This window comes from Panthera pardus, unplaced genomic scaffold (assembly GCF_024362965.1).
Source record: "Panthera pardus isolate Hobbes unplaced genomic scaffold, ASM2436296v1 HiC_scaffold_13, whole genome shotgun sequence".
NCBI classification, from domain to species: domain Eukaryota; kingdom Metazoa; phylum Chordata; class Mammalia; order Carnivora; family Felidae; genus Panthera; species Panthera pardus.
The window spans coordinates 137,623,847-137,644,470 of NW_026526688.1; the positions used below are offsets into that span (position 1 = coordinate 137,623,847).

Below are 20,624 nucleotides of genomic sequence, written 5' to 3' on the forward strand. Positions count from 1 at the left end.
CTCTCATAGTTTAAACAAGTGTCCTTTTCAGAGTCGATTTACTGCCATATTTTTTGCATTTTGTGCTTTTTGTTGGTGACCTTGCACTTCAAAAGGGCTCCCAAGCAAAGTGCCTAAATGCTGCCTAATGTTCCTAAGCCCGAGAAACTGTGATGTGCCTTAGGGAGAAAATACAGGTGTTTAGATAGGCTACACTAAAGCATGAGTTACAGTGCCACTGGCTGTGAGTTCAATGTTAATCTATCAATAATATATATTAAGGGAAACAGAAACACACATAAGACAAGGTTACTACTAATCAGCTCACAGAAATGCTATGACCAGAGGCTCACAGGAACCTAACCCTGTATTTTCTCTAGGGGCAATGATTCATTATTTGCTAATATAAGATTCTCGGTGACTTTATAGAACTTAACTATGTCAACTGTTAGGTGTACAGATGCAGCACGTAACAACAGGAAACCCACCAAATTAAAGAGTATTTTCAGAAACAAGAGGATAATTGTCTCCAAACCCAGAAACAATAGTTGAAGGCTCCTGACAGGATAACCACAGAGACAGGTGATGGTGTTATTTCACAGGCTTATAGATTAAAAACACTGGAATAATACACCATGCAAAGTCAGAAAGTGAGTATTACAACACATGGACAAAAATCAAGTGGTGGCTCCATGGCCATGCAAGATGATTCAACAGGGTAAGGGAACAGAGTGTAACAACCTTTGTTTACATTTATTACTTTAATCTCATCTTCAAATTCCAATGTGTTTTATAACTTCATAATTAGACCATAAAATGTGTTCACAATTTATAAATTCTACTGGCAATGCATGCTCCAATTCTGCTGATGGTATATATGACCAAAAAATGTTAGGAGATTAGCACTGTAAAGGATCAGAATCAGCACCTGAAAAGAAAACAAACTCCAGAGGCATATGGCCTGCAGTGAGGGGCAGGGCTAGAGGCTTTGAGAATTCAGATGCACTGTGAATATCTAAGGAAAGCTGGGCTCTACCGCTGCTCTGCCTCCAACAAATTGTAATGATCTTCACACAGGACATCCCTCCAGGCATCAACTCATGAGAAATTAATTAGTCGGTTGAACATTCACTGCATGATTCCATCTAGGAGCCCCTCCTGTTCTAAAAATTAGACAATGCTATGACTCAAGAGAAAATAAGATACACTAGCTGGTAAATAAAACCATCGTTTTTGTTGCCTGACACCTAAGGGCTGAGGCATGTCGTAATAGAGCAGCAGGCTGTCCAGAGAACAGCATTTCCCAGACTGGGAGGAGTCTAGGGAATCCCATGAGCTATTCCAAACTGTTAAGTTTTATTTTACATAGGAGCGCCTGGGCGGCTCAGTTGGTTAGACATCCAACTTTGGCTCAGGTCATGATCTTGCGGATTGTGAGTTTGAGCCCCACGTTGGGCTCTGTGCTGACATGTCGCTCAGAGTCTGGAGCCTGCTTCAGATTCTGTGTCTCCCTCTCTCTCTGCCCTTCCCTCTCTCACACTGTTTCTCTCAAAAATAAACATTAATAAAATTTATTTTTAAAAAGTGCTATCTTATATAGTTAAGGTACATCATATACACATTTAACTGTAAGTGCTCAGCCCAAAAAAAAAAAAAAAAAAAAAAGGAGAGGAAAAAATAACCAGAGCCAGTGCTGGCAATCTGTTATTCCACTTAATGGGGGTGTTCTGTTGCCCAATGAAACAGTCTCGTTTCCCACGGTCTCTTACAGTGTGAGTGGCTCAGTATGAGGCCTATGTTTGACACAACATATTTTTCATTTATATCACCTAATCCCAAACCAACTACTTCCTCTGATGCTAAAGGGAAGAAGCAGGGATATGTTTCCACCCTAAAGGAAAAATGAATGCATGACTTACTGAAAATGGAAATCAGCCTATAAAGAGGAATGACTTCCTAAATTGCTTCCTAATTCCTAATTGCTTCAAGAGCAATTTTTGACAATACTCAATTTTCATAGTATATTCAACTACAGAACCAAATCTGCAAATAAAGACTCAACTATAGTTATTATGGCTCAAGGGTTCACTCCTAAACCTATCACCAAGGGGTAGTATAATTTTTTTTTAAATGCTTATTTATTTCTGAGAGAGAGAGAGACAGAGCATGAGTGGGGGAGGGGCAGAGAGAGAGGGAGACACAGAATCCGAAGCAGGCTCCAGGCTCTGAGCTGTCAGCACAGAGACCGACGTAGGGCTCGAGCTCACAAACCGTGAGATCATGACCTGAGCTGAAGTCGGTCGCTCAACCAGTTGAGCCACCCAGGCGTCCCTCCAAGAGGCAGTATAAATTAAAATTTGTTACCATATCCTTTTACGATACTTCGTGTTGATTGAAGTGTTATCATATCAACTGTGTCATTTAACATACACAGAAGCCAAGCAAAGACACGGAACAAGCACTGTGGTTTCCATTTTAGAGATCAAGTGCAATAATGTAAATGTAAGAGTTTCTCAGACAGACAATCTGGGTGCAAATCCTAGGTATAATAGTTCAACTTTTAAGAACCTTAATTTCCTATCAGTAAAATGCAGACAGTGCACACACCTCAGAGTTTCTGAGAATGAGTCAAGTATACAAGTCACCTATATACAATTCTCAATGTTTGTTTCCATAGGAAGTGGGGCTACATGTTCCATACACCTAATGTGACTAATAAAGTCCAAAGTAAATAAAGTCGGATTCCCACCTCCATCCTCAGAGATTCAAGGACATAATTTAGTATCTCTTTAAAAGATGTTAAAAAACAAACAAAAATAAATAAGTAAAAGATGTCCAAAAGTTAGTCTCTGACATAGTCTTCAAAGTTTTTTGTTCAAGTAAATTTGTGAAATGCCACTCTCTTGAAGACTTATAAAACATATGTGTGTGTGTGTGTGTGTGTGTGTGTGTGTACATATGATAGAAAAGCTCAGAGAAGCTGTGCAATGAAGAAACCTAGTTGAATATGTATAGCCTAACATTTCCCAAAAGTGCATTTAATAATGGAATCCTTTTTGCATAGTTACTATAAATATCCACACAGACTTAATGCTCTTCTTAACATACTTTTATACTCGGGGCGCCTGGGTGGCTCAGTCGGTTAAGCGTCTGACTTCAGTTCAGGTCATGATCTTGGGGTTTGTGAGTTCGAGCCCCGTGTCAGGCTCTGTGCTGACAGCTCAGAGCCTGGAGCCTGCTTCAGATTCTGTGTCTCTCCATCTCTCAGCCCCTCTCCTGCCCATGTTCTGTCTCTCTGTCTCTCAATAATAAATAAGTGTTAAAAAAAATTTTTTTAAATAAAAAAAAAACAACATACTTTTATACTTGATCTTAGCCAAAAGGCAGAGAAGTGATGAACATACTTTTAGAAACACCAGTTTTGATAAAGTAATGTGTAACAAATTAATAACAGGTTATTAGACTACAATAGATTGATAATCATTATGAAAAAATAATAATAGATTATAGGACAAAGCACAAGAAACTATCCTTTGAATAAAATCCCCAAATCATTTTTTGTAGCCTGCCTTGACTTTACCTATAGATCAGTGTCAAACTTAAAAAAAAGAAAAATCTATTTAGGCCATAAAGGCATTTTAACTCTCAGGAAGATGTCAGAATAAGTCTATCATAAACAAAGATTTCAAGAAGTGGCTCATAATGTCATCTGGCAGAAGACAGGATTGGGAAGAGGTGGGAGAGGCACCTATATTTTGTTATAAAACTGATTTGCATGGGGCTACCTGGGTGGCTCAGTAGGTTAAGCATCCGACTCCTGGTTTCAGCTCAGGCCACGAACTCATAGTTTGTGGGTTCAAGTCCCACATTGGGCTCTGTACTGGCAGCACAGAACCTGATTGGGAGTCTCTCTCTCCCCCCCACTCTCTGCCTATTCCTTGCTCTTGCTCTCTCTCTCTCAAAATAAACATTAAAAAAACTGATTTGCATGAAGTATCCTATTCCCTAACCAACTTTCCAAGAATGGTATGTATATATCTTATGCCACATCACTACCTCTCCTGTGATTACCCTTGGTGGAGATAATAAGCTGTGAACTACAAACTACAAATATGAGGAATCATTTTTTCTCTGAAAACTCTAAGAAAGCAATGGTTCTGTCACAGTAGGAAAAAGAAAGTCACCTCCATTATCAGCATTTGGTCAATCCTGAACATTTCTGCAGAGGCCTCACATGATTAAAAACTGAGAAAAAATGTCAAATTAGATTTCTTAGGAACGTGTGCTAAGATGGTATTGTGATTCTTCTAAAAAATTTGCAAGTGGTTCTATATTGAAGTCCTAAAATGTCTATTTGATTGACATCAAGAAAATCATTCTTCACAGGTAATTTTCAAAATAAAACTAACTTGGGTGCCTGGGTGGCTCAGTCGGTTGAGAGTGGGACTCCTGTTTGGCTCAGGTCATGCACGATCTCAAGGTTGTGAGATGAAGTCCCATTTCCAGCTCTGTGCTGAACGTGGAGCGTGCTGAGGATTCCCTCTCCCTCTGCTCCTCTTTCTCTCTCAAAATAAATCAACATTTTTTAAAAACAATTTTAACGTTTATTTGAGAGAGTATGAGCGAGGAAGAAGAAGACAGAGACACAAAATCCGAAGCAGGTTCCAGGCTCTGAGCTGTCAGCACAGAGCCTGACGCAGGGCTCAAAGTCAGATGCTTAACAGACTGAGCCACCCAGGTGCCCCAATAAGCATTTTAAAATAAAAAAATAAATAAAATAAATAAAACTAACAAAAAATTTTAAAACTCACGGGGTGCCTGGGTGGCTTAGTTGGTGAAGTGGACAACTTCAGCTCAGGTCATGATCTCTCGGTTTGTGGGTTCAAGTCCTGCCTAGGACTCTGAGCTGACACCTTGGAGCCTGGAGCCTGGTTCAGATTCTCTCTGTCCCTCCCCTGCTTGTGCTCTCTTTCTCTCTCTCTCTCTCTCTCAAAAATAAAAAAATAAAATAAAATAAAATAAAATAAAATAAAATAAAATAAAATAAAATAAATTTCTAACTCAGGGTGCCTGGGTAGCTCAGTCAGTTAAGTCACCGACTGGATTTCAGCTCAGATCATGATCTCTGTGCTGACAGCACTGAGCCTGCTGGGATTCTCTCCCTCTTTCTCTCTGTGCCTTCCCTACTCTCTCTGTCTCTCAAAATAAACAAATAAACTTAAAAATATTTAAAACTCAGACCGCTTGGTTTGTTGAAAGATGGGTTTTTCCTAAGTTGTAAGTAACCTATTACTGTATGTAAACCCTTCTAGTTAATGCTTTTATCTTAAACCTCTAGAAATCAAATAAAGGGTAGACTAGACCAAGGAATTCTTTTACAAATTACACTAATGCTTGCTACTTACTCTGATAGAATGTATGTATTTTTTAAAACTCTGCTAAAAGCAGAGCTATATGCTTAGGAATTATGTGTAGGCAAGTGTTTGGTTAATAATGACGCCCTAGAAGAAAGGCTCTGTGTAAGAGCTTCAAGTTTCCATGGTGTTCAGAGGAAAATGAACCGAATCTAGACATGTTTGATCTATAGCTTAGTAAATCAGCGCTACATTCCACCGTGCCCAATCCAATAACACGAAGCGTGCAGTTGGCCACTAATGTTGCAAGAGTGGGAAGGGGCGAAGAATAACCACTATGGTCCAAGATACCAGGGTTACCTGAAAAGTTATCTTGGCACTTCACTCTACGTTTTGCGCGACTGGACGTCTCCAGGACCACTCCATCGCAGCCACCGCCTAGCCAGGCCCAACCTAGAGCCAAGCAGGCGCTCACCTGCGGGGCGACAGGGCGCACACCTGGCCGGAGGGGGGCGCCCACCTCGCCTCTCCCAGTGCGAGCGCATCTGCCCTCCTCCACCCTTTTTCGCCACCATCTCCACCCATTCCCCACCCATCAGCATCTAACCAAGGACAGGGAATGGCGAGGATGATGAACAGGGTGCGGTGACGAAAAGATCCCCGCAACCTGCCACAGCCTTTCTACTTCCTCCCATCTCAGAGCGGCGCAAAGCCACACCACCTTTCCTACGCCTCACTCGCGTCTGTGGTACAAGGCCTGCAATACCTAAAAAAAATGTTTTTAATGCTTTTAAGCACAAGTCACTTCCCCGCTCCCTTCCGCCCCTCACCTTCACGAAAGCAATCGGGGTTGTGGTACCTTCGATATCTAACAGGATCACAGTGACTTCGGCGGGCACGGAAAGCACGACCATTTCCCTACCGGATGCAACTACCAGAATCGGCCTACTGGTAGGTAGGGCAGAGGGCGGCGCCGGCTGCGCCCTCAGCACCGTTCTGGGCTTCCGACAGCCCCGCAAGAATCGCCCACCCGGCAACCGCGTGCGGCCCGAAGCTTAAGGTACAGGACCACCTCCACGCCCCTAAAGGTGGATCACACGGCCGTACAGGGGCCCAGAAGTACAGAGCTGCCAAGGGCCAGAGGACGAGACCACGTGGGCAGGGAAAGGGGGCGGTCCTCGCAGGGTTCCGAAGGGGTGGGGGGAGGTAAATGCGTCGATGCCGATTGGCCGCCAGAGGGCCTCGAACCCGATCCGTCAAAATGGGCCTCGCGTGGGCGGGAACAAAGAAGCGAACGCGGGAGCCGGGTCCGCGGGCGCGCGCGCGCTCTCCGCAGACTGGTTGAGCGAGCGGGAGAGGCCCGGGGCACGTGCAGACGGGAGCCCCGCGAGTGGCGCGCCGGGGATGTGAGTGTCCCTTGCCCTCTACGGCACCTAGCCCCCTCCCCGCCCACTGCCTCCGCTTTTGCATATTTACAGTAACCTGACCGGGCTCGCGCCCCTCCTCCCGTCCTCAGCCAGCAAAAGAGGCCGTACCGGGACTGGTTTGCCTGACTACGTCGGCCCGGGCTCCCGCCGATCGGTTAGGGAGGCCCGCCGCGCTTCCTCGGCCCGCGCGCCTGTGGCGGTAGCGGAAGAGGCGCCCGCGCCGCGCCGCTGTCCGGAGGGGCCACCGCGCGCCCGCTTCCTGTTCGGCTGGTTCCAGCCAGCTCGAGGACAAAACACGCGTGCGCGCGGCGGAGCGCGCTCGCTGTCTCAGCCGCCGGCGCCGGGCGCAGTCCGCCTTTTTCTGGAGCGACCCGGCCACGGTGCTAATCGATAGCAGCAGCCGCCACCGCAGCAGTCCGCACTGGGGGACCGAGGGCTTTGGAAAAAGGCGGGGTTGATGGCTCTGTACTAGGAGTGGGCTGGACCGGACGCCAGAGACAAAGGCTCTCAAGACAAGAGGGACTGTGGCCCTGCGACGGCACTGCTCGGGATTTTTGACCCCAGGACTTTTCGCCCCTTCGTTTTTCTCTTCTGACGCTTCTCTCATCTTAAGCCCGCGTCCCCTCACCCGCGACCTCGCTCCTCACCGGGAGGGCCGCGATGGAGGTCCCGCCCCGGCTCTCCCATGTGCCGCCGCCATTGTTCCCCTCTGCTCCCGCTACTTTAGCCTCCCGCAGCCTTTCCCATTGGCGGCCGCGGGCGCCTCGGCAGCTCGCCCCGCTCCTCCCTTCGCTCGCTCCCAGCTCCGCCCGGCAGGGGGCGCGCCGGGCCCAGCGCCACGTCACCGCCCAGCAGCCCTCCCGATTGGCGGGAGGGGCGGCTATAAAGGGAGGGCGCAGGCGGCGCCCGGATCTCTTCCGCCGCCATTTTAAATCCAGCTCCATACAACGCTCCGCCGCCGCTGCTGCCGCGACCCGGACTGCGCGCCAGCATCCCCCGGCCGACAGCTCCGCCACCATGGAGGACATGAACGAGTACAGCAACATAGAGGAATTCGCAGAGGGATCCAAGATCAACGCGAGCAAGAATCAGCAGGATGACGGGTACCGCACGCTTCTCTCTTCCCCCTCCCCCAGCGCGCCGCACGCGCCCTTCATCCTTCGGGAGCCGCGCGCTATCCCGGTTCTTGCCCCGAGTCGATTCCTCGCGTGCCCGCCGGGCCCCACTAGCTTAGAGGAAAGAGGAAAGTAGGAAACGGAGGGGTGACTCCAGCGGAGGGTGGGGGAAGGGCGGAGGAGTTGGAGGAGGAGGGCGGCGGCGGCGTCTGTGTCCCGAGTGCGCAGGCGCCGCGTGGGGCCCGAGGGGGAGGGGCCGGCCTCGCTGCGCCACATGCTGCAGCTGCTGCCGCCTTTTCATTGTGTCTGTGCTAGGGCCCCGCGCAGTTTTCCTGGGCGGTGTTACGGAATTAATCGTTTGGAATCGGTGTGTGAGTGGTACTTGGATCCCCAGGACGTGTTAAGAGTTCTTTAGGTGGCATGTTGGCTTGACAGCTGTGAAAGAGGATGAACCTAAGTTGTGAGGGATCAGCTTAGGAAGTTGGGGTTTTTAAATCTTAAAGCAATCGAACATACTTTGCTGGTCTCGTTTAAACTTCGTATCATGAAGCATGGCGAGCACGCTGTCCACTGTTTCGAATAAGCGACCTCGATGGAATTGGGGAGAAGGGTTGTGTTTTTTGTTTTAATACTTGATGTGTAGACCCGGATTGAATTCCTTACATATACAGTTAAACTTCCCCGTTCTTGGTTCGTAGTTAACATAGTTCCAGAACTGAAGTAATCGTGTGAGGCGCTGCTAATCTTTTTTAAAAAAATAACTTTATTTCTAGTAAAATGTTTATTGGAGGCTTGAGCTGGGATACAAGCAAGAAAGATCTGACTGAATATTTGTCTCGATTTGGGGAAGTTGTAGACTGTACAATAAAAACAGATCCAGTGACTGGAAGATCAAGAGGATTTGGATTTGTGCTTTTCAAAGATGCTGCTAGTGTTGATAAGGTAGGAGCAGGTTTTGCATTGTAGTCCTTCTGTGTACTTTTGCAAATTGTCTGGGGGTTTTCCTTGCATAGCGTTGTCAGATTAAATTTGTCTTCTAGGTTTTGGAACTGAAAGAACACAAACTGGATGGCAAATTGATAGACCCCAAAAGGGCCAAAGCTTTAAAAGGGAAAGAACCTCCCAAAAAGGTTTTTGTGGGTGGACTGAGCCCAGATACTTCTGAAGAACAAATTAAAGAATATTTTGGAGCCTTTGGAGAGGTGCGCTTTATGACTACTTTTGTGTATATTTATGTAATAATCCCCGGGTTTTTACAGAAAAGAACATTATCCGATGTGGAAGAGATTAAATTAACTACTCAGGTCCTTTTTAGTCACTACCTTAATCACTGTTTACTGTGCTATGATGGAAACCCATACCGAATTTGTTTTGGCCAAAACACAGGTGCTTTGGTGTGGTCAGTGTTTGGACTTCTACCAATGGCATCTATTGGGTACAAAATAATAAATGAAGTTTTGCTCTCCTTTCTAAATGCTTCACAGACGAATCTTTGCAGTTTGAGTTGACAGTAAAGTAGGAGCTTTTATACAGATGTAATGTGACTAGAGTAACATGCAATATGTGTTTGAAACTTGGAAAGGACCCTGGGGTATTCTAAAACCTTTTGGTAGCTTTTATCATTACTGGATGATCGTTGAGTGTGCTTCTTGATTTCAGATTGAAAATATTGAACTTCCCATGGATACAAAAACAAACGAAAGAAGAGGATTTTGCTTTATTACATATACAGATGAAGAGCCAGTAAAGAAATTGTTAGAAAGCAGATATCATCAAATTGGTTCTGGGAAGGTAAAGCCATCTTGATTCTATTAAGTGAAAATGTTGAGGGTGGTTTTTGTTTTGTTTCTTTTAGTGAATTTCTCAAAATTTGTTTTGAGAAGAATAAAAGGGCTTGACATAGTAAAAATTCTATTTGTTTTTTTAATGTGTTTATAGTGTGAAATCAAAGTTGCACAACCCAAAGAGGTCTATAGGCAGCAACAACAACAACAAAAAGGAGGAAGAGGTGCTGCAGCTGGTGGACGAGGTGGTACTAGGGGTCGTGGACGAGGTGAGACTTAATTCTTTGAAGATGGCTCAGTGGCTTAGGCTGCAAATTGCTAAATAGGAATAAGCCCATAAGAAAGTAAAGCTAGTTTTAAACTGTTTGAATATGAAAAATTCTCAGGTTAGTGGGTGGGTCTTTGTTAGTTTACTGGTTTCGCCTCTTCAAAGAATGGCCAGCCTGACAGGGCCATTACTAATGGAGAGATAATACCACTTAATGTGGTTAAGATTACATGGTACATCATGGCATGATAGGGTTTTTTTTGGGCAGGAGTCCTTGTTTTAAAGCTAAACGATCTACCTGTTTTCACCTTCTCCTGATTTTCCTTCCTGTTAAAGTTTATTTATTTTGAAGGACAGTGCGCACGTGTGCGCATGGCGGAGGGGCAGAAAGAGATAATCAAAGGCAGGCTCTGCTTGAACTCAACAAACCTTGAGATCATGACCTGAGCTGAAATCAAGTCTGTTGCTTAACCAACTGAGCCACCCAGGTGCCCCTGTCCTGATTTTCCATTACATGTAGGAAACTTGATAACTGGCACAATTGGACTTTCTGCCCCCTTTTATGATAATTAAAATAATAATTTTCTCCAGTCAGATAGTAGTATAGATGTACATTCTGCCTGTTTAAGATTTGTGGAGTGAGAGACAGGAACACAACATTTTATGTTAGGATTGGGGGTCAGAAGTTGTCTCCTAACAATCATTGTGCATTGTTTCAGGTCAGGGCCAAAACTGGAACCAAGGATTTAATAACTATTATGATCAAGGATATGGAAATTACAATAGTGCCTATGGTGGTGATCAAAACTATAGTGGCTATGGCGGCTATGATTATACTGGGTATAACTATGGGAACTATGGATATGGACAGGGATATGCAGACTACAGTGGTAAGAATATTTAACTTAATTTCATAAACCAATGGTATTAAAAATTCAGTGTTAACAGTGCAATCCCATTCTGCAATTGTGTGTGGGTTTTCCGTTTTTTGAAGTGTTTGGGAGTTTTTGAAGCATTTGATAGTCATAGGATGGTTACTGACAAAGATTTTGGTTAGAAATGTTCTGGAGTATGTGATACATGACTAGTTTATAATAGCTATTTAAAATACATGATTTTGATGTTTTGGCATGCAGAGTATTACACATTTAATAGTTTTCTATTAACATTTATGATGAAACTTTTATAGAAAGCATTCTTAATGTAATTTTTTTGTGTTTTCAAAATAGGCCAACAGAGCACTTACGGCAAGGCGTCTCGAGGGGGTGGCAATCACCAAAACAATTACCAGCCATACTAAAGGAGGACGTTGGAGAAAACAGGTGTGTATAAGAGTACAAGAAACCAGTGGAAATGTCTAATTTAATTTAAAGATCAATAGACAAATGAAAAATAAGTAAAAACAAAATATTATGTAGTCTGTTTTTACTAAATTGTTAATTTTTTAATTGCTTTATGAGCCTGTTTTGCCTAAAGTGTCTATAGATCTTTAACTTTAAAGTCTTATCTCACCTTCTTTAGTATTACAGAAAAACTTAAGAGTTTTTCTGTTTGCTTTGTGTACCAGGTGGTCTAGAGGAATAATTAAACATTTTTAGAACTATTAACAGGTAAAGTACTGAAATGGGTACAACTTAAGGAAAACAAGAATGTTGTCTTCTAACTCTGACATTATACCTTGTTTGTACCCGCCAGCGGGAACTTCATTGCAGGCCGTGTGTCACCCTGACCACGTCTATCTCTGGGGGTCGCACGTTGCGGGCAGAGCGCAAGGCATACACCAGAAAACGCTGTCCTGTGGTATGGTCTCTTCCAACTTCATGTACCAGCGTAAAGATTAAAGTGGAAAACTTCAGACTTTGGCTTCTTTTTTAATCTTTTTGAAGATTAAGTGTCTAAACTTAACTTAAATGGTTTTTTACAGGAGTTAAAGTACATAAATGCCTTTTTACAGCTTAATCATTTTGGTCTTCTGTTTAGTGTTGTATTTCAATTGTGGAGCCTCATTTTAAGTGTTCATTCTTTAAGATTTAATGCTTGCTTTTTCTTTTTATAGCTAATAGTGAAATCTACAAACCAAAACAAGAACTTTAAAATCTGGGATATAAATTAAAGATCATATGCACACAGCAATTCGTTTTCTTATAATATAATAAGCCTATTAGGAATTCATTTTTGTAAGAGCATTTTTTGGCTTACTAGAGATGCTTCTAGTAGACCTAAATCTAGTATACTTCAGTCTGAATATGGGAACATTGCATTCCCTGATTCCTTACTAAATTTAAATTCAATACTAAATTTAAAATCATTTGGGAACTGCAGGGTGAATATTAATTACCCAATCTCCATTTTGCAATTCAATATGCATGTGATCTTTAATTATTGAAGAAAAGAATAAATTGAGGACTTAAAACAATTCATGAAAGTGGACCTTTGAAAGCTTTCAGAGTTACACAAATCTAATTGCTATTTTGTTTTTGTTTTTAGGAGGAGATTGCTAAAGTTAACCCATCTTGCAGGACGACATTGAAGATTGGTCTTCTGTTGATCTAAGATGATTATTTTGTAAAAGACTTTCTAGTGTACAAGATACAACTGTGTCCAACTGTATATAGCCGCCAATTAGTTTTCTTTGTTTTTACTTTGTCTTTTGCTATCTGTGTTATGACTCAATGTGGATTTGTGTTTATACAAATTTTATTTGTATGATTTCATGTTAAACCTCAAATAAATGCTTCCTTATGTGATTGTTTTTCTGCGTCAGGTACTAAATAGCTCTGTAAAAGTGTAATTTAAAATAAGCAATAATTAAGGCACAGTTTATTTTGTAGGGAATATTGGTCCATAGGGAGAAACTGTGGTCCTTTTACGAATAGCCAGCTACAGTGTGCCCCTGTTCCCCCTTTTTGTTAGATGTAGTCTATACTCTAAGGCTTCATTTCCCTGCTGAGGTTTCCACCACACCTGTAACGTTTCTCTGTGTATTTGGAGACCTTGTCATAGTGTTGTCATTAGTGGAAGCTTTCTAGCAGACCATCAGTCTTCTGGATTATATTTTGAAGAACTGTACCTTTTTAGCACAAAGCATGTTGGTAGTTCCTTTTCGTAAATAGAAGTGATTGTGCTTTGTTCCTGTCTCTGGAAAGCCATTGATTAGGGTAAGCTCATTCAGAATCTGGTCTGTTAGAGCTTTGGCTAATTGTAATACCATGACTTTACTTGTTTTCTTGATTAAAACATCCAGATATACCCAGGGAAAAGGCACTGTTAAACAGTGTGTTGGAGCTACAGTTTGAGTATCTGAAATCGTTACAAGGGTTTTGGCAGATAGGTATGAGGTGGTTAAAATTTGAGCAAAAGTTAGATGCAGATATTTGAAGTAGTGACTTGAGGAAGTCAGTTGTATTCTATTGGTATTGTCACAGCAAGCACCAAACTGAACAAAATGTTTTCTTTTGGGGGGTTTTTAGGAAGCTATATTGGGTGTTAACTGTTAATGTGGTGTGAGTTTTTAGAAAAAGTCATGCTAGTAGATTCCATCATTTTTAATGCATTAGTGCATGAGCTGCATAGTTAAGCATTCCATATTCAGACATAGGAGTAGTGAGGAAAAGTATAATTTAAACTTTATGTATGTCAATGCAAATCTAAGGTGACCGAGTCATTACAACAGATTTTCCTGGTGAATCAAGCAGTTTTAGCTCTAGGTTTTGGAGAAATTCCTGGGTAAATCTAAGCTTCAAATTTTACATTCAGTGTAGTTGGATTTAAGGGGTTTTTTTAAGTTTTGTTTCTCTGGTTCTACATTAGCCTTTAGGATTGGCATACGTGTTCATATGCAGAGCAGTTGACCTCACCTTCAACCAAATGTAAATTTTTTATGCTGATGAACCTGCCTTTTGTTTTATTTGGTGCCTGCAGCTTTCTTTGTTTAATGATGTTTGTACTCGCTGGCTATCAAGTTACAATGCACTTGGCCTTGTTCTGCTCCTGTTTTGCTATTTGACCTTAAACCTAGGCCAAGTACCAATGTTGGTTATTGCAAGGGACTGTTTATTCTTTCGACATGCAACCTTAGGGAACAAGGGAGATTTTCATTTTAAGTTATGTTGTCAAAGTCTGTAGGTGCAGTGTCTAGGGCAGTGAATCCTGTTAAGTTCAAATTTATGATTAGGTGACAAGTTGACATTGAGATTGTCCTTTCCCTGATCAAAAATGAATAAAGGCTTTTTAAACAAAATCCAAACTCTTCAATCAAGTCTTGGTATATATGGCTTTGAAGAAATACACTACATCTAGAGATTATTGTCTGAGGTTTACAAAAAAAAACAATGTGCTTGGTTTTTTACCCCCTCAAGAGGCTTTGGACTCTTACTAAGAATTTAGGCTCTATTAAGTGCCAAATGATGTAAATTTTAAATAAGCCAAGAAAAGTGCTCTAGGCACTTGATTTTGATGAATGAAAGTTATCAAGATACCCTGAAGTATTAATTTAGAACTAAGTAATTTGATAAGTTAATTGAAGGGGTGAGGATGGAAATTCTGAAAGCCTATGACAAACATATTCAAGTAGCCTGTGTATTTTGTTAAGCATGCTATCTGAATGGTTTTGACCAAGTTCTGTGTGGTGTTCCTCATCCTAATAGAAACTTGATTTCATTAGTTTCAGTTAAATTTATATAATTGGGGATATTAAGAATTAAGATGTGTGTTGGGGTACTAATGTGGATAAGCAGAGCTTTTATTCCATTCTCAGATGCATCATTCAAAATGGTGATAGGGACTGGACTTCTTGATAATCTTACACTTTAATAATTTTTTAATATATGAGAACGTCATCACTACCCAATACCAAGATTTGATAAGATGTCAACCACGGGATGCTAAATTTCACTGAATCACTATTAAGGATGCTGCAGTTGTATAAACTATTTTTTTATTGCCTTTTCTATGAAGTCATTCATAAAATATGGTCTGTTAGGATTAGATGGGGTTTCGTATTTTTGTCTTGGGTTGGATGTGGAAGGGTTGGATGTGGAATTTCAACAAATTTTGGTTGAAATGGTAAGAAACCACCTATAACACTTAACTGCTTTTTATAAACTATGATAGACTATAGTGCTGTCCTGGGGATTACAGGAAAATAAACACTGAAGATTTGTGTTTATGTGGCAGTTTGACCCCTGGTTTTATTCTTTTAGGAGTCATTTAAGAGGTGCACCCCTTTGGGTTGCTGTCTGGCTTAGGCAGTGGATCATGTGTGTTGATCCCAGGGTTGTAAGTTTGAGTGCCACGTTGGGGGTAGAGAAAACTTAAAAATCTTTTTAAAAAGGTGTACCCCCATTTGGGGGGAGGTACATTGTCAGAGGGTGTTGGGAGTAAGTTGTAGGCTGTTTGTTCTTTTAAGTTTGTTTTGAGAGAGGGGAAGAGAGTCCCACAAACCGTGAGGTCCTTACCTGAGCCAAAATCCAGAGTCAGACACTCAACCGACCCGAGCCATCCAGGTGCCTGGAGTTGTAGTTTTAAAAAGGATATTCAGTATAATTTCTGATTTACTTAAAACCTAGAAATGTTGAATAACAGAATGGTTAGAGTTTATCAAAGGCCAACACAAATTAGAAATATGTAAGAAAGTATCTTGCAGGGGTGCTTGGGTGGCTCAGTTGGTTAAGCGTCCTACTCAATTTTCAGTTCAGGACAGGATGTGAGGGTTTGTGAGATAGAGTCCCCTAACAGACTCTGCACTGACAGTGTGGAGCTGCTTGGGATTCTCTCCCTCTCTCTGCCCCTCCCCTGCTCATGTGCTTGCTTGCACGTGCTCTCTTAAAAAAAAAAAAAATTTCCTTATGCTTTTCCAGTGGTTATGTCCTTTCCAGAATCTGACCAAAAATGAATTCTCTTCTGACAGAAAAATGCCTATCCATACATAAATATTTTAAGGGTGGATTCAGAGAAATTCTTTGAAAGCTATCTACTTTAAAAGGCTCTTGCAGTTGGTGGCTTTTATGGTAACTGACTAAAATTTACTGAATTTGCTATCATTGATGAGGTTGCACAAGGGGTGTCTTCAGATGTTCTCTACTTGGGTATTTGTGTCTTGGGTTGTCAACACTTACATAGGGTGATAGTTTTATTAAAAGACAGGAGCTGCCAACCCCACAAAAGGCCCTATGAAAATTTTGGTTAATCCCCTGATTTTAAAATTGTAGAAGTTAGCTGATTAAAAATACCAACTCACAGGGCACCTCGTGTCTCAGTTAAGCATCCAACTCTTGGTTTCGGCTCAGGTCGTGATCTCAACAGTTCAAGCCCTGTGCGGAGGTCTGGGCTGACAGCACGGAGCCTGCTTGGAATTCTCACTTGCTGTCTGTCTCTCTCTCTCTCTCTACCCCTTTGCCGCTCGTGTGTGCCTGCACTTTCTCTCTCTCTCAAACAATCTTTAAAGAAAAAAAAAATGCACTACATTTTGGAATCTTAGATTTCTATTCCCTTAAGCATCTCTTGAGTCCTAGATTATGAACAAGCTTTTGCCACCTATGGGAATGATCTGTTAGCATTAAGATTGGTCAGCAGTCTTTAATACAATTAATTTGTAAGTACTGAGATCTTTTGTAGGAAAATAAGATTTTAGTACAATTGATTGATTCTTTTCCCTCTGATGACACTGAAGCCTTGATAATCTGTAGCAAACTCCTTATTCTCATGAGAGATCTGTCCAATGGGATTGACATTATTTAGGTTGTCTCTTGAACCATGAGACATTTGGGACATAAGTTTCTCATAGACCATGTAAGTGGAAGGATGAAAGAATGATGTGATAGTGGGGGCTAGGTGGTATTTTAGGATAGTTCCAACATTTTCCATTACCAGGACAAGTCTTTTAAATATATTCTTCCATGGACTATATGTTTTGAATACATGTTATCAAGTATATTGCTCTCATGTGATGATACTTTTTTTTTTTTTTTTTTTTTTTTTTTAGAGAGCGCGTGCTCACACAAGCTGGGGAGAGGGGCAGAGAGAGAGAGAGAGAGAGAGAGAGAGAGAGAGAGAGATCCCAAGTAGGCTCTCTGCTGTTGGCAGATCCCGAGACTGTAGCAGGGCTCAATCCCATGAACCTGTGAGATCATGACCTGAGCCAAAATCAAAAGTCCAATGCTTAAACAACTGAGCCAATCAGAATTTCCATAGTGTGATAATCAGCATCATACCACCAAATTTATTGCCAGTCAAAATCAAAGCAATAATATTTTCATTGGCTTGTGCAGATTTTTTAAAATCTGTGATTTCTATCAGACTTTTAAAATACTGAAAATAGGGGCGCCTGGGTGGCTTGGTCGGTTAAGCGTCCGACTTCGGCTCAGGTCATGATCTCACGGTCTGTGAGTTCGAGCCCTGCGTCGGGCTCTGTGCTGACAGCTCAGAGCCTGGAGCCTGTTTCAGATTCTGTGTCTCCCTCTCTCTCTGCCCCTCCCCTGTTCGTGCTCTGTCTCTGTCTCAAAAATAAATAAACGTTAAAAAAAGTTTTTTTTAAATACTGAAAATAAGTCTAAGAATTTTCATTACTACTTTCTGGGACTGTAGCACTGCACTTAACATATCATTGGAAATAAGGAAAAGGAAAAGGCATTTTCGAGTATGCATTACTTCATATTCTGGATGAAAAGTGATTTTAAAATACATGCAGTATGGATACAATTCAAATTCTTTTAAATTATACATTTGAACGACTGCATCAGAAACAAAAAGACTCCCCAATTTTACTTTTGATCTTATTTAAAATATATACTTCTGTGGCACCTGGGTGTCTCTTGGTTAAGCGTCCGACTTCGTCTCAGGTCATGATCTCACCATCCGTGAGTTTGAGCCCCACGTCATACTCTGTGCCGACACCTCAGATCCTGGAGCCTGTTTCAGATTCTGTGTCTCCCTCTCTGCCCCTTCTCCACTCGTGGTGTGTCTCTCTCTCAAAAATAAAATAAAAACGCAAAAAAAATTTTAAAATACACTTCTATGTTTTTCATGTATTTATTCTTTAGTTATAATCCATGTAAACATAGGACTTAGAGCCTGTCAAAACCGAGAATAAGTTCACCCTGGCCTAGGTCTTACCTTATTCTTTTAATTAAAAGTTATTTTAATTACTATTAGCATGATGTTTTAGAACACGAAGATACAGACATCAACAAAAGGGTTTTTTTGTTGTTGTTCCCCAACCAACACAGTGACATTCAGTCACACCATATCATATCACTTTCAGTTCTCTGCTGACAGTGGGATTCTTTTCTTTCTTTTTTTTAAATCTTCAACCCCAAGAGAGGAGGGTCTTGGTGTTAGTGGCAGGTACAGAGATTTACCAATGACCCATAGCCAAGTTCCACAATACTACTAGACTAGTGTTATTGTTGTTTAAATCTTTCTATTTAAATTCTCCTGGGTATAAATATTTGCCCCTTGATGAAATCATCCCTCTCTTCATTTAGAGACACAGGGGACAAATTTCTCTCCTTTGCCTTTTAATAGAATCAATCAGATACTCTTAACCAGGAAAAACATAGGCATTAGGCGTTAATTACTGTTCTCTTGGCAATTCTGGAAAAGGTATGCAAATTTTTAGTACAATTTAGGAACAGTGGTCACAATTTATTAACTACATTTGTTGCCATGAGAAAAGAAAAAGCATTACATGAAGATGTCAAAGGTTCTTAAAATTATTCCATAAAATGCTCCTAAGATCATATTCTATTTTTTTATTTAGTAGTACATACATTTCCATGCATTAGCACATTCCTCCATATAGGGTAATAATATGTACTCAAGTGTATGTCTATAACTATATTAGAATTATCAGACATAATTTTTTCAAAAAGTATTGCATAATTCTGTTTTCAGCAACTATGGCCTAAGTAATTCAAACCAATCCTATGGAAGACCAGCAGGATGCAAAATATTTTTAAATATCCTTAAAAGAGCTAAAAAGATCATGAATAATTCACCTGGCTAACTCTAATCTAAGAGAATGTTAAAACCCGGAGAATAAGCCTAGCACTCAAAGTTGGGTTGATGCCTCACCAATGGGCACAGAAGTCAAAAGCCTAGGCCACCCCCAAGGGGAGACTCTGATACCCCAATTAGTCAAATTAAAGGCTTACAAAAGACAAGAGAAACCCAGGTTTCCTTACCTGGGCAGTTAAGGGAACTTTAATCTCAGAATTTAGATTAAGATAGTTCTAGTAAAGTAAGGGGCATCAAGTGCCTGGAAAAGCAAATGAAAATAATTTCTTCATCCTTGATTTCTGATTGTTTCTATGAATGTTTTTTTCAAACATAATAACCAATACATAATAAAATCCACCGTGAGTGAGAACACAGTGAACAAACCCAGCAGATATTAGGCCCCCCCCATGCTTATTACATTGAAATAAAATATAAGCTTGAAAATATCTCCAAAGAAGAGGAAGCTATTAAAGCAACATAGTAGTGGCACCTGGGTGGCTCAGTTGGTTGAGTGTCCAACTCTTAATTTTGGCTCAGGTCATGATCCCAGGGTCACGGATCAAGCCTGGTGTTGGCTCCATACTGAGCTTTGAGCTTGCTTGGGATTCTCTCTCTCCCCCTGCCCCTCTTTTTAATACTTTTTTTTTTTTAAAAAGCAATAGTAGATCTGATAAAGTATCAGAACTTATACAAATAAAACAATACAATAAATGAAATTAAAAACCAAGGATGGATGAGTCTGAAAACAAGAGTAGATGCAACTTAAAAATTAGTAAACTGAAGGACAGATGAGAAGAAACTATCTAAAAATGTAGCATGGAAAAACAAACACATGAAAATTGCCATGGAGAACAAATGACATAAAGGATATAGCAGCCAGCTGAAAAGGTGAGCAAGGTGCATGGCTGAGGGATGGGAGAGGAGCGCTAGGGTCTTCCTGCAGGGAGGCCCACCCCACCCCCCCCCAGAAAAAGAGACAGAATAAGAGACAATATATGAAGAGAAAATGGCTGAATTTTTTCCAGAATTGATGAAAGACAATCTACAGATTCAATATACCAACAAATTGCAAGTAGGAAAAATACAGTGAAATCTATACAGAGATACATCTTGGTGAAGCCAAAATATTTAACAACAAAGAGAAAAACCTTACAGGCAGCTAAATCTAGATCCAACACCAGTAACAAGGAAATAACAAGAAATGGAGACACATGTTAAATTACCATGAGAATGCAACCATCTAAATCTGGAATATGGAAAATTCAACAATTAGAATGTTCCATTTCTTCAACAAATAAGTGACTTGAAAAAAGTGTGCAGTGAGGTGGTTCCAAGAGTAAAGAAGACTTATGGAAGGCAAGATTATTATCGCAAGCAACCATTTAATGTACAAATCATTATGCCTTAATTATGACATTGTACGGATTATATGCAAAATGGAGAGAACTTCCCCATGTCTGGAGAATTCTTATCATAGGAGGCCTGGCAAGAAGTAAGGAGAAACACTCAAAAAAAATTTTTTAAGACATTTTTGGGGGGCACCTGTTGGCTCAGTCAGTTAAGCATATGACTTCGGCTCAGGTCATCATCTCATGGTTTGTGAGTTCCAGCCTGCATCAGGCACAGTGCTGATGCCTCAGAGCCTGGAGCCTGCTTCAGATTCTGTGTCTCCCCTTATCTCTGCCCCTTCCCTACTCAGT

General features: G+C 41.4%; 2 protein-coding genes across 7 annotated transcripts in view; one reads left to right on the plus strand and one right to left on the minus strand.

Annotated features, from left to right (window-relative positions):
- The window catches only part of ENOPH1 (enolase-phosphatase 1), a 36,827-nt gene extending 30,322 nt beyond the window's left edge, over positions 1–6,505 (minus strand). Inside the window, exon 1 of one of the 3 annotated variants that reach the window (XM_019466098.2) lies at positions 6,164–6,505. In XM_019466098.2, the coding sequence (XP_019321643.1) occupies positions 6,164–6,247 (84 nt within the window). In that variant the 5' untranslated portion in view covers positions 6,248–6,505. The remainder of the gene's footprint in view (positions 1–6,163) is intronic. The other 2 variants (XM_019466089.1, XM_053901454.1) reach the window with 2 other exon arrangements.
- Positions 6,506–6,901: 396 nt separating this feature from the next.
- On the plus strand, positions 6,902–12,679 carry HNRNPDL (heterogeneous nuclear ribonucleoprotein D like). 4 transcript variants are annotated; one of them, XM_053901453.1, is made up of 8 exons: positions 6,935–7,863; positions 8,649–8,817; positions 8,916–9,077; positions 9,535–9,666; positions 9,814–9,928; positions 10,647–10,817; positions 11,157–11,249; positions 11,623–11,727. In XM_053901453.1, the coding sequence occupies exons 1-7, from the start codon at positions 7,421–7,423 to the stop codon at positions 11,225–11,227; spliced, it is 1,263 nt and encodes a 420-aa protein (XP_053757428.1). In that variant the 5' UTR covers positions 6,935–7,420; the 3' UTR covers positions 11,228–11,249; positions 11,623–11,727. The 4 variants fall into 4 exon arrangements, with proteins under 4 accessions (XP_019321619.1, XP_019321613.1, XP_053757428.1 ...); XM_019466058.2 differs by lacking the exon at positions 11,623–11,727 and adding an exon at positions 12,415–12,679 and having other exon boundaries at positions 6,938–7,863; XM_019466074.2 differs by lacking the exon at positions 10,647–10,817 and having other exon boundaries at positions 6,902–7,863.
- The last annotated feature ends 7,945 nt before the right edge of the window (positions 12,680–20,624 follow it).